The 14,621-nt window shown below is 51.2% G+C and overlaps 1 protein-coding gene across 1 annotated transcript; it reads left to right on the forward strand.

Annotated features, from left to right (window-relative positions):
- Window positions 1-705: 705 nt before the first annotated feature.
- Window positions 706-8,828, forward strand: Cops7a (COP9 signalosome subunit 7A). Its single transcript, XM_045139629.1, has 7 exons — window positions 706-914; window positions 4,290-4,365; window positions 4,553-4,641; window positions 6,030-6,232; window positions 7,515-7,620; window positions 7,760-7,911; window positions 8,026-8,828. The coding sequence occupies exons 1-7, from the start codon at window positions 753-755 to the stop codon at window positions 8,063-8,065; spliced, it is 828 nt and encodes a 275-aa protein (XP_044995564.1). The 5' UTR covers window positions 706-752; the 3' UTR covers window positions 8,066-8,828.
- The last annotated feature ends 5,793 nt before the right edge of the window (window positions 8,829-14,621 follow it).

Raw genomic sequence — 14,621 nt, forward strand, 5'->3', positions numbered from 1 at the left:
CCCAGGTAAGCCAGATGCACAAGGGGGCACATGCGTCTGGAGGTCGTTTGCAGTGGCTGGAGGCCCTGGCACGCCCATTCTCTTTGTCTCTCTCTCCCTCTGCCTAGTTCTCTCTCAAAGAAATAAAGTTAAAATGTTTTTTAAGTATTTTATTTTTATTTGAGAGAAAGAGGCAGAGAGAGAGAGAACGGGCGCACCAGAGCCTCCAGCCGCTGCAAACAAACTGCAGACGCGTGCGCCCCCTTGTGCAGCTGGCTAACGTGCTTCCCGGGGAATCGAACCTGGTTCCTTTGGCTTTGCAGGCAAACGCCTTAACCGCTGAGCCATCCCTCCAGCTCGCATGACACACTATTTAAAAAAGGAAAAAAAAAAAAAGCGGCGGGGGAGCGGAAGCGGGGTCTGTCCCCCGGAACCCGGCGGCGGAGGAAGCGGAAGTGAGGTGGGCAGCAGCCCGCGGGCGAGAGCGGGGCGGCGGCGCGGCGGTCCCGGTACGCGCGGGGGTGGGGGATCCGCGCGCCGCGGGGTCGGAGCCGGGCGCGGGTGGTCGTTGGGGTGCGCGTCCCCCCGCAAGCTTGCGGCTGCATGGGGCGCCCGCGGCGGGCCCGGGACGCGGCGCCCGGGGGCGTGGCCGAGCGGCGGGCTCCGGCTCCGGTTCCGGACGGTTCTCTCCGACTTCTCCCCGCAGAGCCCATCGGCGGCCCGGAGCGTGCCGGCCCGGGAGCCGCGGCCCCGCGCCCTCCTTCCCCGCAGCCATGAGCGCGGAGGTGAAGCTGACCGGCCAGAACCAGGAGCAGTTCCTGCTGCTGGCCAAGTCGGCCAAGGGGGCGGCGCTGGCCACGCTCATCCACCAGGTGCTGGAGGCCCCCGGCGTCTACGTGTTCGGGGAGCTGCTGGATATGCCCAATGTCAGAGAGGTGGGTAGCAGGGGGCGAGCCCCGGGACCCCCGGGGTCGGAAAGGCCGGGGACGGTGCGCGCCTGCTGCAACTGGCGGCCCCTGCTGTCCCCGAATGGTGTGATGGTCAGCTGTCAGCTTGACAATGTAAGGAGTCAGGGAAACATCTTCATTTCCTTAGCAGATGAGGAATCTTAAAGATTAGTGTATGTATGTATGTATGTATGGGTATGTGTGTGTTTACATATATGTATGTATGTGTGTATATATATATACACACATACCCATACATACATAGATACTTATATAGATATAGATATGTATCTTAAAGATACATATGTATCATATTAAACATATATACATATAATCTTAAAGATTAGCGTGTATATGTGTGTCTGTGTGTGTATATATATATATGTATATATGTGTGTGTGTGTGTGTGTGTGTGTGTGTGTGTATGTGTGTGTGTATTCCTTTTTAGACAGGTTCTCACTGTGTAACCCTGGCAGGCCTGTCTCACTGTGTAACAATGCAGGCTGGCCTTGACCTTGTGGCAATCCTCCTGCCTCTGTCTCCTGAGTGCAGAATTTTTATATATATCTATTTTATTTTTGTGGGTGGGGTATATGCATGTCAAGATCAGGTCAACATCAAGTGTCTTTCTCAATTCCTCTCCATCTTACAATTTTTTTGTTTGTTTGTTTTGTTTTGTTTTTCCGAGGCAGGGTTTCACTCTAGTCCAGACTGACCTGGAATTCACTATGTAGCCTCAGGATGGCCTTGAACTCACAGCAACCCTCCTACCTCCACTTTCTGGGTGCTGAGGAGGGACATGGGCTGGAGAGATGGCTTAGCGGTTAAGCACTTGCCTGTGAAGCCTAAGGACCCCGATTTAAGGGTCGGTTCCCCAGGACCCACATTAGCCAGATGCACAAGGGGGCGCTTGCATCTTGAGTTTGTTTGCAGTGGCTGGAAGCCCTGGTGCGCCCATTCTCTCTCTCTCTCTCTTTCTCTCTCTCTGTTGCTCTCAAATAAATAAATAAAATAAAATAAGAGGAGGAGGGACATAGCTCAGTGGAAGAGCTTGACTGCAGTGTGCCTGGGCGGTGGCGCACCCTGGAGGCCATGGTGGGAGGAGGAGCGCTGTGAGTCCAGGCCAGCCTGGGTAGAGCGAGACCCTGCCTCAGAAAAACAAAAAGAACTACTAACTGAAAACTTCACTCTTGTAGGAATCCAGTAAGGTTGTGGGAAGTCTGGTACAAATGGAGGGGATGAGCATGTTAAATTGCCACGCCCATTCCTTCACAGAGTGGCACATACTGATTATACATAGTCAGTATAAGTAAGGGAACAGGTGGTGTTTTTTGTTTCTTTTTCCAAAGCATGTGTCCAGCTTCTAGAAACACAGCAAAGAGAGTCATTCATGCAAACGTGGCAGAATTAAATGCTTTTAAAGGGCTGGAGAGATGGCTTAGTGGTTAAGGCATTTGCTTGCAAAGCCAAAGGACCCTGGTTCGATTCCCCAGGACCCATGTAAGCCAGATGCACAAGGTGGCGCATACCTCTGGAGTTATGTTTTCAGTGGCTGGAGGACCTGGAGTGCCAATTCTGTCCCTCTCTTTCTGCTTCTTTCTCTCTCATATAAATAAATAAAAATAAATTTTTTTAAAAAATTAATAAAAATCTACAAAAAGCATTTAAAATATAGAGCAAATGGGTTGCCAAGACTTGTGACACCAGCCTGTGTCCTGAGACAGTGACTCTGGGTTGTGAGTAAACTGAGGCAAGCTTTAGAAAGTCTAGTTGAATTAAGGGGTATAAACTTTGTTGGGTCACAGGCTCCTTAGAAAACACCCTCTGGCTATATTCTGTCCCTAAGTTTCTCTGCAGTGGCCATAAAGAACTCAAGATGAAACAAAACAGCACTTCCTGATCGAGTACTGTACCTGTGGTCTGGTTTGTACCAGGAATCTGTCCTGCTAAAGCTTGCGTCCCAGTGGAAAGATCAGATGAGCGCCCTATAGGTGCTGAAGTCACGTATTTATTAGCTTGTCTTTTAGAGTCACTGTAACTGTAGCTCTTAGATCCCTGTGGAGTAAGAGCAGGTCTGAAGCCTTGCGGAGACTCCTAGGTGAAGACCTCATGGGGGCATTGAGTGTCATTGTCATTGGACCACGGTAGGAGAGGGTATGCTGATGGGTGATGTAAGACAGCCTTCCTCTGAGTTGGGTCTGAAGCACAGACCTCTCAAATCCAGATGCCTGCAGAAAAATTTAAAAATAGTCTATACAGGGCAGCTGTGGTGGCGCACGCCTTTAATCCCAGCACTCAGGAGGCAGAGGTAGAAGGATCGCCATAAATTCAAAACCACCCTGAGACTACATAGTGAATTCCAGTTCAGCCTAGGCTAGAGTGAGACTCTACCTTGAAAAATCAAAAGAATAAGTAAATAAATAAGTAAAATAAAAAGGTATAGGGTAGGAGAGACGGCTTAGTGGTGAAGGCATTTGCCTGCAAAGCCAAAGGACCTAAGTTTTATTCCCCAAGACCCATGTTAGCCAGATGTTCAAAGTGGCACATGTGCCTGGAGTTCGTTGGCAGTGGCTGGAGGCCTGGAGAGTCAATTCATTTGTTCATTCATTCTCTCTCTTCCCCCTCTTCTTCTTCCTGTCTGTCGAATGAATAAATAAAAATTTTTAAAAATTAAAAAAAAAATAAAAAGGCATATACAGGGACTGACGAGATGGCTCAGCAATTAAAGGCACTTGCTAGCAAAGTCTGCTGGCCCAGATTCTCCAGTGCCCACTCAGACCAAGTGCACAAAGCGTGGCCTGCATCTGGAGCTCGTTTGCTGTGTTAAGAGGCCCTGGTGTGTCCATTTCCTCTCTCGTTCTCTCCTTGCAAACAAATAAATAGGATCATTTTATAAAAAGAACAGTGTATACATTCTGAAGAACAAACAATATAATTTGCAGTATCTGACATGTCTGTGTGTTATATTCTGAGCCCTGAATGTTTCCAACTCTGATGGAGACCAGGAACTGGATGGAGGAAGAGGGCATGTGGATTGGGAGGCTAGCATAATAAGAAGCAGGCGGTAAAAACTGTCTGTTGTTAAATACAGCATGTTTAGAGAGGTAGAGAAAGTCTCTTGATGAGCCAGGAGAGGAAACATTATCTTGGAAAGATGGGGCCAGAAAGCTGAGTTCAAAATAGGACAAGAGCTGGGCATGGCGGTGCCCAACTTTCATCCCAGCACTTGGGAGGCAGAGATAGGATTGCCAGTGAATTTGAGGCAAGACCCTACCTGAAAATACAAAAATAAATAAATAAGAGAGAAAAGACCGAGTGCCAACAGAGGTCCTTCCTGTCACTTCTTCCCTTACATTCTTCCAGCTGGCAGAGAGCGACTTTGCTTCCACGTTCCGGCTGCTCACGGTGTTTGCTTATGGGACCTATGCTGACTACCTAGGTAAATAGGGGCTGGAGCTGTGGAAATGGAAAAAAGAATTTCTGCAGACTTGGACGTTGTTCTTGGGATGCCATAGGCATAACATGGTCAGTGTCAAGTCCTTTGTTGACATGGAGAAACTTGCAGAAAGTTAGGGCTTCCCATAGAACTGAAAGCGAGGTTACTGACGCTTGCTCTTCTCCGCCAGCTGAAGCCGGGGACCTGCCCCCACTCACTGAGGCGCAGAGGAACAAGCTTCGACACCTCTCAGTCGTCACTCTGGCTGCCAAGGTGAAGGTGAGCGACAGCCCTGCCGTCGTCAGTCCGGAGCACCCAGAGCTCCTCGCGCCCCCGTGAGCTCAGTTGTCTGTCGCATGCCGCCCTGTGCCCTCAATCTGTTGTTAGCGTGGAGTCCTGGTGATCATGCCAGAATCAGGCTTTTGACTGTAGAGACCTCAAAAGGAATGCCTAGGGCCTGGGGAGACGGTTCAGTGGTTCGGGAGTCTTGCTGCGCACTCCCAGCACCCACGTGAAAGGCTCACATGTCTGTGAGTGCCCGTGACCCCAGCCCACGGTGGGGGGGGGATCGCTGGGGCCCCTTGCTCAGCTTCTACCGGGTTCATGCATCCGCCTCCAACACCCACACCAAAATGGACAAACAAACAAACAGTGAAAACAAAAGCAGGGAGCCGGGCATGGTGGCGCTCACCTTTAGTCCCAGCACTCCAGAGGCAGAGGTAGGAGGATCACCGAGAGTTCAAGGCCACCCTGAGCCTACATAGTGAATTCCAGGTCAGCCTGGGCTAGAGTGAGACCCTACCTCGGGGAAAAAAAAAAAAAAAAAGCAGGAGCCAGCCATGGTGGCACGTGCCTTTAAGAGGTAGGAGAATTGTCTTGAGTTTGAGGCCATCCTGAGCCTGCGTAGTGAATTCCAGTTCAGCCTGGGCTAGGGACCTACCTCAAAAAAAAAAAAAGGGTGGCTAAGTGGTTAAGGTGCTTGCCTGTAAAACCTTAAGACCTGAGTTCGATTCCCCAGTGCCCATGTAAAGCCAGCTGCACAAAGTGACACATGCATCTGGAGTTTATTTGCAGTGGCTAGAGGCCCTGGTATGCCTTTTCTCTCTTGTTTCTCTGCATGTAAATAAATTAAAAAGTACTTTAAAAAGGGCGGGGGGGCTGAAGCCAGGTGTGGTAGTGCACACCTTGAATCCCAGCACTCGGGAGGCAGAGGTAGGAGGATCACCGTAAGTTCAAGGAATGTCTCAAAAGCTAAGGCACTTGCCTACAAAGCCTAACAACCTGGGTTTGATTCCCTAGTACCCACATAAAGCCAGATGCACAAGGTGGCACATGTGTCTGGAGTTCGTTCATAAAATGACCAGACCCTAGCTTACGTGTGCACGCTCTCTCTCTCTCTCTCTCTCTGTCTCTCTCTCTCTGTGTTTCTCTTTCTTTCTCTCTCTGCTTGCAAATAAATAAATAAATAAGTGATCGTCCTTTTATGGTTTTGTTTTTGAGGTGGAAATACTATGTTTTTTTTAGAACCAGTGTTTTAGAGGAAGTGGTTTAGGAATAGAGGTGGAGGGCATGTGGCCCTGGGCAATGGTGGAAAAAGAGGGACAATTCTGTGAATCCCTTCCCTGCTGCTGAACCTCACAAATCTTGGTCTGTTCCCTGGGCCTCAGTGCATTCCATATGCAGTGTTGCTGGAGGCCCTGGCCCTGCGTAATGTGCGGCAACTGGAAGACCTCGTCATCGAGGCCGTGTATGCGGATGTGCTCCGAGGCTCCCTGGACCAGCGTAATCAGCGGCTGGAGGTTGACTACAGCATTGGGCGGGACATCCAGCGCCAAGACCTTAGTGCCATTTCCCGAACCCTGCAGGAGTGGTGAGAGCTGGGTCTCATCCCTCACCCTTCCCTTCCTTCACCAGCAGCAGGAGCCTTGCTTCCAGGTGGGAAAGGCCAGCAGCTGGGTTGCCAGGTTGAGCCATGAGGTGGGAGAGAAAGAGGCAGGGTCCCTGAAGAAAGTGCGACTGGTGCTCTCGTAGGACTCCGCCCGGAGGCTGGTCACCGTCATGGGCTGGACGCACCAGTGGTGAATACAGGCCCTGGGCCTCTTCCTCTTTTTCACTCTGTATCTGTGGCTGACTCCACTATGGTCTCCCTGTGAAGCCGTGGCTGGTCTTGAACAGGAAAATGGGGGGGGGGGGGGTGGCGGCAGAGGGAAAGGAGAAGAGTGGCTTCCCTGAGGTAATTCGAGTCAGCTGATGTGAGAAGAAAAGAGGTGAGTTGTTGGGGTGAGCCAGGGCATGGACAAGCAGGACAGGACAGGAGCACGTCCCCTAGAGGAACAGTCTGCAGGGCTAATGTGGCCAGCTGGCGAGGCATGGGAGACCCCTGGTGGAGGCCCAGCTGTGCCGAGCAACAGAAGTGGGGTGTATCTGGGAATATCTGTGCGGGGCCAGAGTAGCAGGAGGGGAGAGTGGGAGACACCACGGCTGCCACCACAGCTGCTTTAGCTCCATTCCTGCTCCCAGGCCCCCCCGACTCGCCACAGGCTCTCCTTGAGGTAGTACTGATGTTCTCAGGCCAGGGTCTCACTCTGGCCCAGGCTGACCTGGAGTTCACTCTGTAGTCTCAGGGTGGTCTTGAACTCACGGCGATCCTCCTACCTCTGCTTCCCGGGTGCTGGGATTAAGGGTGTGCACCATCACGCCCGGTTAGTTTTTGAGGTCTGGTTTCACTGCAGCCTGGGATGACCTGGAACTCACTCTGTAGCCCTGTATGGTCTTGAACTCCGATCCTCCTCCTAGCTCAGCCTCCTGAGTGCTGAGGTTAAATTTGTGAACCACCACGCCTGCCACCTAGGGTTGTTTCAGAGTGGCTTTTTTCTTTCTTTCTTTCTTTCTTTCTTTCTTTCTTTCTTTCTTTCTTTCTTTTTTTTTTTTTGTGGGTTTTTGCTTTTTTGAGGTAGGGTCTCCCTCTGGCCCAGGCTGACCTGGAATTCACTATGGAGTCTCAGGGTGGCCTCAAACTCACGGCGATCCTCCTGCCTCTGCCTCCCAAGTGCTGGGATTCAAGGTGTGCGCCACCACGCCCGGCTTTGCTTTTTGGGCTGTGCTTACAGCCCTCCCTTGCTGACGCTGTTCATGTCCCCGGGCCCTGGCAGGTGTGTGGGCTGTGAGGTGGTGCTGTCGGGCATTGAGGAGCAAGTGAGCCGCGCCAACCAGCACAAGGAGCAACAGCTGGGCCTGAAGCAGCAGATCGAGAGTGAGGTGAGGCCGGGGCAGGCTAGGTGGAGCTTCCCAGCCTGGGCGCAGGCTGGAGGTGGGCCCGAGGCGCACGGCGGACGGGAGCTGGACCTGCCAGGCCCTGGAAGCTCTCCTGCCATCCGCTGGTTCTTTGTCCTGGTAGGTTGCTAACCTTAAGAAAACCATTAAAGTTACCACGGCGGCGGCGGCTGCAGCCACGTCGCAGGACCCCGAGCAACACCTGACTGAACTGAGAGAACCAGCCTCTGGCACCAACCAGCGCCAGCCCAGCAAGAAAGCTTCGAAGGGCAAAGGGTGAGCCCATGTTGGGGAGCTGCTGGCTTTTATGACAGGAACCCCATTTGCATGGGGTAGGGAGTGGGGGAAATCTCCAGGAGTCGGGGAACCTTGCATCCTCTCTCTCTCCAGGCTCCGAGGGAGCGCCAAGATCTGGTCCAAGTCGAACTGAAAGGCCTCGTTTTTCCCTGGGCATGTGGGGCCCCAGGTGCCTGCCCGGCTGCCCCTCACTGTCCTCAGAGAGCCCTCCTGTGCCCCTGGTCAACTGATAACCCTAGCTCCTGGCGTTTGACTCCTCCACCCCAGCCTAGGCCACACCTGTGTGAAGGAGGCCAGTTCAGGGCACGCTCTGTTGGCACTTTTTGTCTGTGGGGCTTTTTCCCAAGTGTTCAACTGCTCCCCCCACCCCCGCTTGCTGTCTTCTTTCTTGAGCGCTCAGCTCTGCTCCTGCCCGTTACTTCTGTCTGGAAAGTTCTGGTGGGGGGGTGCTCTGTCTCCAGCACAACTCGCAGGGATCCCTTCACCGCCACCCTCACCCCTGCATGCCTGGTCCCCCATTCCCCCTCCCGTCCACACCTCCTAGGCGGCATCTGAAGAGCCATGGGGGGGTCCCCACTTCATTCCCAGCCTGAGAGTTCTGGGGCATCTGCCGTCCTGGGAACTGCGGGACGCTTTCATCCCATCCCACTGCGGCTGTCTCCCCTCGGTTCCGGGACGAGTGCTGCCCGCCCAGTGACGGAGGAGCCCAAGAGCAGCTGCTGCTTTAGAAGCGGCTCCGTCACGGCTCCGGCCGAGTGCCAGTCCTGGGCGGATGTGTATCTCCTGTTGTGATTTGGTGGGGAGGGGAAAGGAATATAGATTGTATTAAAAAAGGTATATATGAATAGATCTCTATATAACATGACACACAAATAAATCTATAAGAAATCTCTGTACAACAACGCCCAGAACTGGGCCTCTTCTGTCTTTGATGTTTGTGAACAGGGTGAAGACATTACTCATTCTCAGTCCACTCTACAAAGTGCTTCTGTGGTACTGGGGAATTGAACTTGCATCCTTACACTTTGCAGGCAAGCACTTTAACTGCTAAGCCATCTTTCCAGCCCCAGATTTTTTTTTTTCCAAATTTAAGAAAAAAAATTTTTTGCTTACTTTTATTTATTTGAGAGCAACAAAGAGAGAAAGAGGCAGAGAGAGAGAGAGAGAATGGGCACGGACGGCATGGCCTCCAGCCAGTGCAAACGAACTCCAGATTGTGCGCCCCCTTCTGCATCTGCCCAAATGTGGGTCCTGGGGAATCAAGCCTTGAACCGGGGTCCTTAGGCTTCACAGGCAAGCGTTTAACCGCTAAGCCATCTCTCTAGCCCAGGATTCATGTTTTTAACAGTGTTTTTTTTTTTTTTTTTTCCTTTATTTATTTGCAGACAGAGAGAGAAGAGACATGTCAGAGCCTCTAGCCACTGCAAATAAACTCCAGACAGATGCTTGCCCATTGTGCATCTGGCTTATGTGGGTCCTGGGGAGTTGAACCTAGGTCGTTTGGCTTCACAGGCAAACGCCTTAACCACTAAGCCATCTCTCCAGCCCCAGTGTTTTGTTGTTGTTGTTTATTATTATTTTTATTTCTTATTTGAGAGAGAGAAGCAGAGAGAAACAGATAATGGATACGCCGGAGCCTCCCAGCCACTGCAAATGAACTCCAGACACATATGCCCCCTTGTGCATTATTAGTCTTATGGAGGTCCTGGGTGACTGTTAAACCATCTACCCGGCCCTGGCTAATTTTCTTGATTCATGCTGTTGGTAAATCTGAAGCAAAGAGGGTCCTCTGACACGAGCACTCTGCAAGGCAAGATAGCTGCCTCTGCTGAAACAGAAAGACCAACAACTTATTTACTTATTTGCCTAGAGAGAAAATGGGCGCCTCTAGCCACTGTAAACAAACTTCAGATGCATGCGCCACATCGTGCATCGGGCTTTACCTGGGTACTGGGGAACTGAACTTGGGTCATTAGGCATTGTAGCCATCTCTGCAGCCCAACAACTTACCCTTGATCCTAAAGCTGCCGGTCACGGAGCCACCCACGATAGCTAGGTCACAAACACCTGTACAAGTGGAGGGCCGGCTCCCCGACCACTTGTGAACGTCCAGCTGCAGATGAGGTCTTCCCTCAGCTGAGCCCCTCTCTTCATGGGTTCTTTGTCCCTTCCAGCTCCCCCAGGAGCGCCTTCTTTACTCTTTCTGTGGTTTTCCCAGGCCCACCATGTAGGATCTCTGGCCACATGGGTGCCTTTTCTTGGCTCTGTACTTCCCTCAATAAATATAATTTAAAAATTCAAGGGTGGAGCTGGGTGTGGTGGCACATGCCTTTAATCACAGCACTCGGGAGGCAGAGGTAGGAGGATCGCTGTGAGTTTGAGGCCACCCTGAGACTCCATAGTGAATTCCAGGTCAGCCAGAGCTGGAGTGAGGACCTACCTTAAAATAAAAAAAAAAGTTACCAGCACATGATTTATCCATACAAAATATGTTAATAATAAACCATGGAACCAGAAAGTGGGAGGGTGGGCCTCAGGGTTTCATTTGTATGTTTGGATGGATGTGCACGTGTCATGTGTGTGTATGAAGGTCAGAGCACAACCTTGGGGCGTCCGTCCCCACCTCTCACCTTGCTAAGCAGGCCCTCTTGTTTGAGCTGTGACGGCCACACTGTGGCCTGTGGGACTCTCCTGACTGCCCCCATTGTCTTAGGCGAAACTCGGACTTCCCTGGGTTCTGCTTGCCACACAAGCATAAGGACCTGTGTGTGACTCCCTAGCACTCATGTGAAGCAAGGTTGGTCCACATGAACATATGCATTCACGCGCGACCCCCCCCCCCACACACACACACAATGTGGGTTGGGGCAGTGGAGACCTTGTGGGACCACCAGTCATTCCATTCTGCGAGTCTTATTTGAGAATCTAGGAGTTGGTACTCGTGGCTTCCCAGCCTTGCCTTAAATAAGCTGTTTCAGTCTGTTGCCTCTAAAACCTCTTGGGGCTGGAGAGATGGCTTAGCGGTTAAGGCACTTGCCCGCAAAGCCAAAGGACCCAGGTTCGATTCCCCAGGACCCACGTTGGCCAGATGCACAAGGGGGTGCACACATCAGGAGTTCCTTCGCAGTGGCTGGAGGCCCTGGTTTGCCCATTTTCTCCCCTTCTGTCTCTCTCCTGCCTATTTCTTTATCTCTCTCTAATAAGTAAATTAATGAAATAAACCTCTTTGCAGACTTACCACTGTATAGAAAGTGCAGCTTCCTGGTTTGATCCTGTCCTACCCACCCACTGCCCCCGGCCACACCCCATATCTAGCTCCTTTTCTTGGAGTCTGGTTCTAGTTAATGGGCCCCATAGCTTCCCAGGTCTCTAGTTCCACATGCTTATGAGGCTAGAAAAAGTTAAGGGCTGGAAATGGAGCTCTAATAATAAATGTGTACTTGCAATTTTTTAAAATATTTATTTGAGAGAGAGAGATACTGGAATAGGTAGAGAGAGAGAATGGGCACGCCAGGGCCTCCAGCCACTGCAAATGAACTCCAGATAGGTGCATCCCCTTATGTATCTGGTTTTCACAGGTCCTGGGGAGTCAAACCTGGGTCCTTTGGCTTTGCAGGCAAGCGCCTTAACCACTAAGACATCTCTCCAGCCCCCTGCTACTTTTTTAAAAAAATAGATTAGTGATAGGTTAAATATATCACTGGTTTCTGTGTTCACTAATTTCTTCTGCATATTGTGTGACTTTTTTTTTTTAATTTATAGAGAATTGGCAGGCCAGGGCCTCAGGGATGCAATCCAAATCCAGATGCTTACGCCACCAAGTGGGCATATGTGACCTTCCGCTTGCCTTTTGTGTGTGTCTGGCTTATGTGGGATTTGGAGAGTTGAACATGGGTCCTTAGAAATCTCAGGCATGCGCCTTAACACCTAAGCCCTACCTGCTACGTTTTGAAACTTATTTATTTGCAAGCAGAGGGGAGAGAGCTTTTTTTTTCTTTTTTTTAAATTTTTTTTTTTTGTTCATTATTTATTTATTTGAGAGCTACAGACACAGAGAGAAAGACAGATAGAGGGAGAGAGAGAGAATGGACGCGCCAGGGCCTCCAGCCGCGTGCGCCCCCTTGTGCATCTTGCTAACGTGGGATCTGGGGAACGGAGGTCCTTAGGCTTCACAGGCAAGCGCTTAACCACTAAGCCATCTCTCCAGCCCAAGAGAGCTTTTTTTATTTGCTGGTAGAGAATGGGTATATCAAGGCTCTTGCCTCTGCAAATGAACTCTAGACACATGTGCTTCATAATGGTGCTGGGAGATTGCTCACTCACCCGTAGTCACCCCTGTGGCGGAGGCGGTCTTGCTCATTCCTGACTGCGCTCCTCTGGGCTCACGCCTAGTACCGGCTTCCTGCGGCCTGTAATTTCCAAGGGTGGGGCAAAAACCCGAGTATGTCTGCCCACGTCTGGGGCTGGGGAGACTTGAGCTGGGGAGATGGCTCAGCAATTAAGAGTGAGGCTGGGCCCAGATGTCCAATTGACCAGGACAGGTGGTCAGCTCCTTTCCTATTGCTTGCTGACTCCCAGTGGGGGCAGAGGTCAGGTGGTGCCAGGGGGCTGTTTCTTCTGCCTACCATTTTATGTCCCATAACAGATCCCTGCTGTCACAGGCCGCAAGCTGGAGAGTGGTCAAGACTTACCTCAGAGCATGGAGCCAGGGGAAAATTCGTTCATGAGGGCTGGGACTGGAGCTTAATAATAAACCATGTATAGGCCCCCAAGTTCATCCCTATCACTAGATTAATTAATTAACTAGGGGCTGGAGAGAGGGCTTAGTGGTTGAGGTGCTTGCCTGCGAAGGCTTAACACCCAGGCTTGACTCCCCAGAACCGAAGTTAAGCCAGCGTACAAGATGACGCGTGTGCACAAGGTGCTGCATGCGTGGGGGCTTGACCGCAACGGCTAGAGGCCCTGGCACGCCAATTCTCATGCACTCCCATTAAAAAAAAAAATCTACATGGGGCCCAAACAGGAATCTGTAAAACATCAGGTTGATGCACCTAGATGGAAGCCAGGGCCTGTCTTGGTCTAGTCCCCACACAGAACTGCAGTTGAAGGCTGGCTGTGTTGGCATCAGCATATGGGAGGGGAAAGCAAGAGGATCACTTCACGGGCAGCCTGAACTACGAGCCCTTAATTTACAAAAACACAAAGAACTACACTTGAACACTGCCATTAGAACTAAAATACAGGGCCGGAGAGAAGGCACTTGTATGCAAAGCCGAAGGACCCAGGTTTGATTCCCCTGGACCCACATAAGCCAGCTGCAGAAGGTGGCGCATGCATCTGGAGTTCGTTTGCAGTGGCTGGAGGCCCTGGTGTGTCTATTCTATTTGCCTTTCTCTCTAACAAATAATTTTTAATTTTTAAAAAATATTTTATTTATTACAGACACAGGGAGAATGGGCACACCAGGGCTTCTAGCCACTGCCAACAAACTCTAGATGCACGTGCCACCATTGTGCATCTGGCTTACATGAGACCTGGAGAATCGAACCTGGGTCCTTAGGCTTAACAGGCAAGCACCTTAACCACTAACCCATCTCTCTAGCCACAAATAAAATAATTTTTAAAAAATTTAAATGCAGCCTTAGATTCTGTCGGTTAGAAGGGCTGAACACAGTGACCTTCCAGAGATCGTGAGGCTGAATCAGCATAGAACTGGGCTGCAGACTTTAGTCTCTGGGCTCCTTCTACAACCCCAGGGCTCCCTGGCCTTGCTGTCTCAAGAAAGCCGTGCCCGCTGCCAGAAGAGCAAGCCTACCACTTAGGTAAGGGCTTTGGGTGCCTTGAATTGCAGCCCAGCTGGTGACGGTGACTGGCGGGTGGGCGCTGTTCAGCCGTCATGAGACAGCCACTGCGCCAGACTGGGAAGTCAGCGCTCAACTTCATCTCCGCCTGCTGAGCAGCTGATCAAGCCCCCTCAGGCACTGCAGTCTGCTTGTCTTCCAGAAGGTCCCTGGGCCTTAGGAGAGGAAGAGAAGGCAGGCGGGAAGGAGAGAAAGGAAACCCGCTTAACTTGAAGCTGGGGGTGGTGGCGCATACCTTTAGCCACAGAACCTGGCAGACTGAGGTAGGATGGCTGTGCATCTGAGGCCAGCTTGGGCTAGAGATGCTGCCTCAAAGAGCATTGGAAGTGACCCATTTGGCTGCAAAGCAAGAATGACTGCAAGTGAGAGTGAACTGAGAAACGCGAGCTTCTCCATCCTCCCCGGACAGCTCAGGTTTCAGCTGAGTTTTCCTTACTTATCTCCTTTCCTGGCTCAAATTCTCAACACTGCTGATCCTAACTCTCTCTACTGAAGGCCTATAAAGGGTTACTGATATGTGTTTGTTGACTGCCCATCATATAGTCCTGGGAAGCATTCTGCCCAGGGCAAGGGATAACCAGTTCCTCAGGCTACACACTACGCCTCACACGGCTTGGGGATGCGACATCACAGCAAAATGCATGGGAAAAGCCAGAAGACCACTCTGCACCCTCACCGCAGCCTGGCTGTGCTAAGTGCTGACATCTCCTCTGTGACAGCCACTGCGGGGCTGCGTCACACATGGTCCAGGAAGCAAGGCAAGGTGACCAGGAAATAGGACTGAACTAAGAGGGAAAAGATGAAAGTACAGCCAGAATCCTACTTTTT

The sequence above is a fragment of the Jaculus jaculus genome, chromosome 23 (assembly GCF_020740685.1).
Source record: "Jaculus jaculus isolate mJacJac1 chromosome 23, mJacJac1.mat.Y.cur, whole genome shotgun sequence".
NCBI classification, from domain to species: Eukaryota; Metazoa; Chordata; class Mammalia; order Rodentia; family Dipodidae; genus Jaculus; species Jaculus jaculus.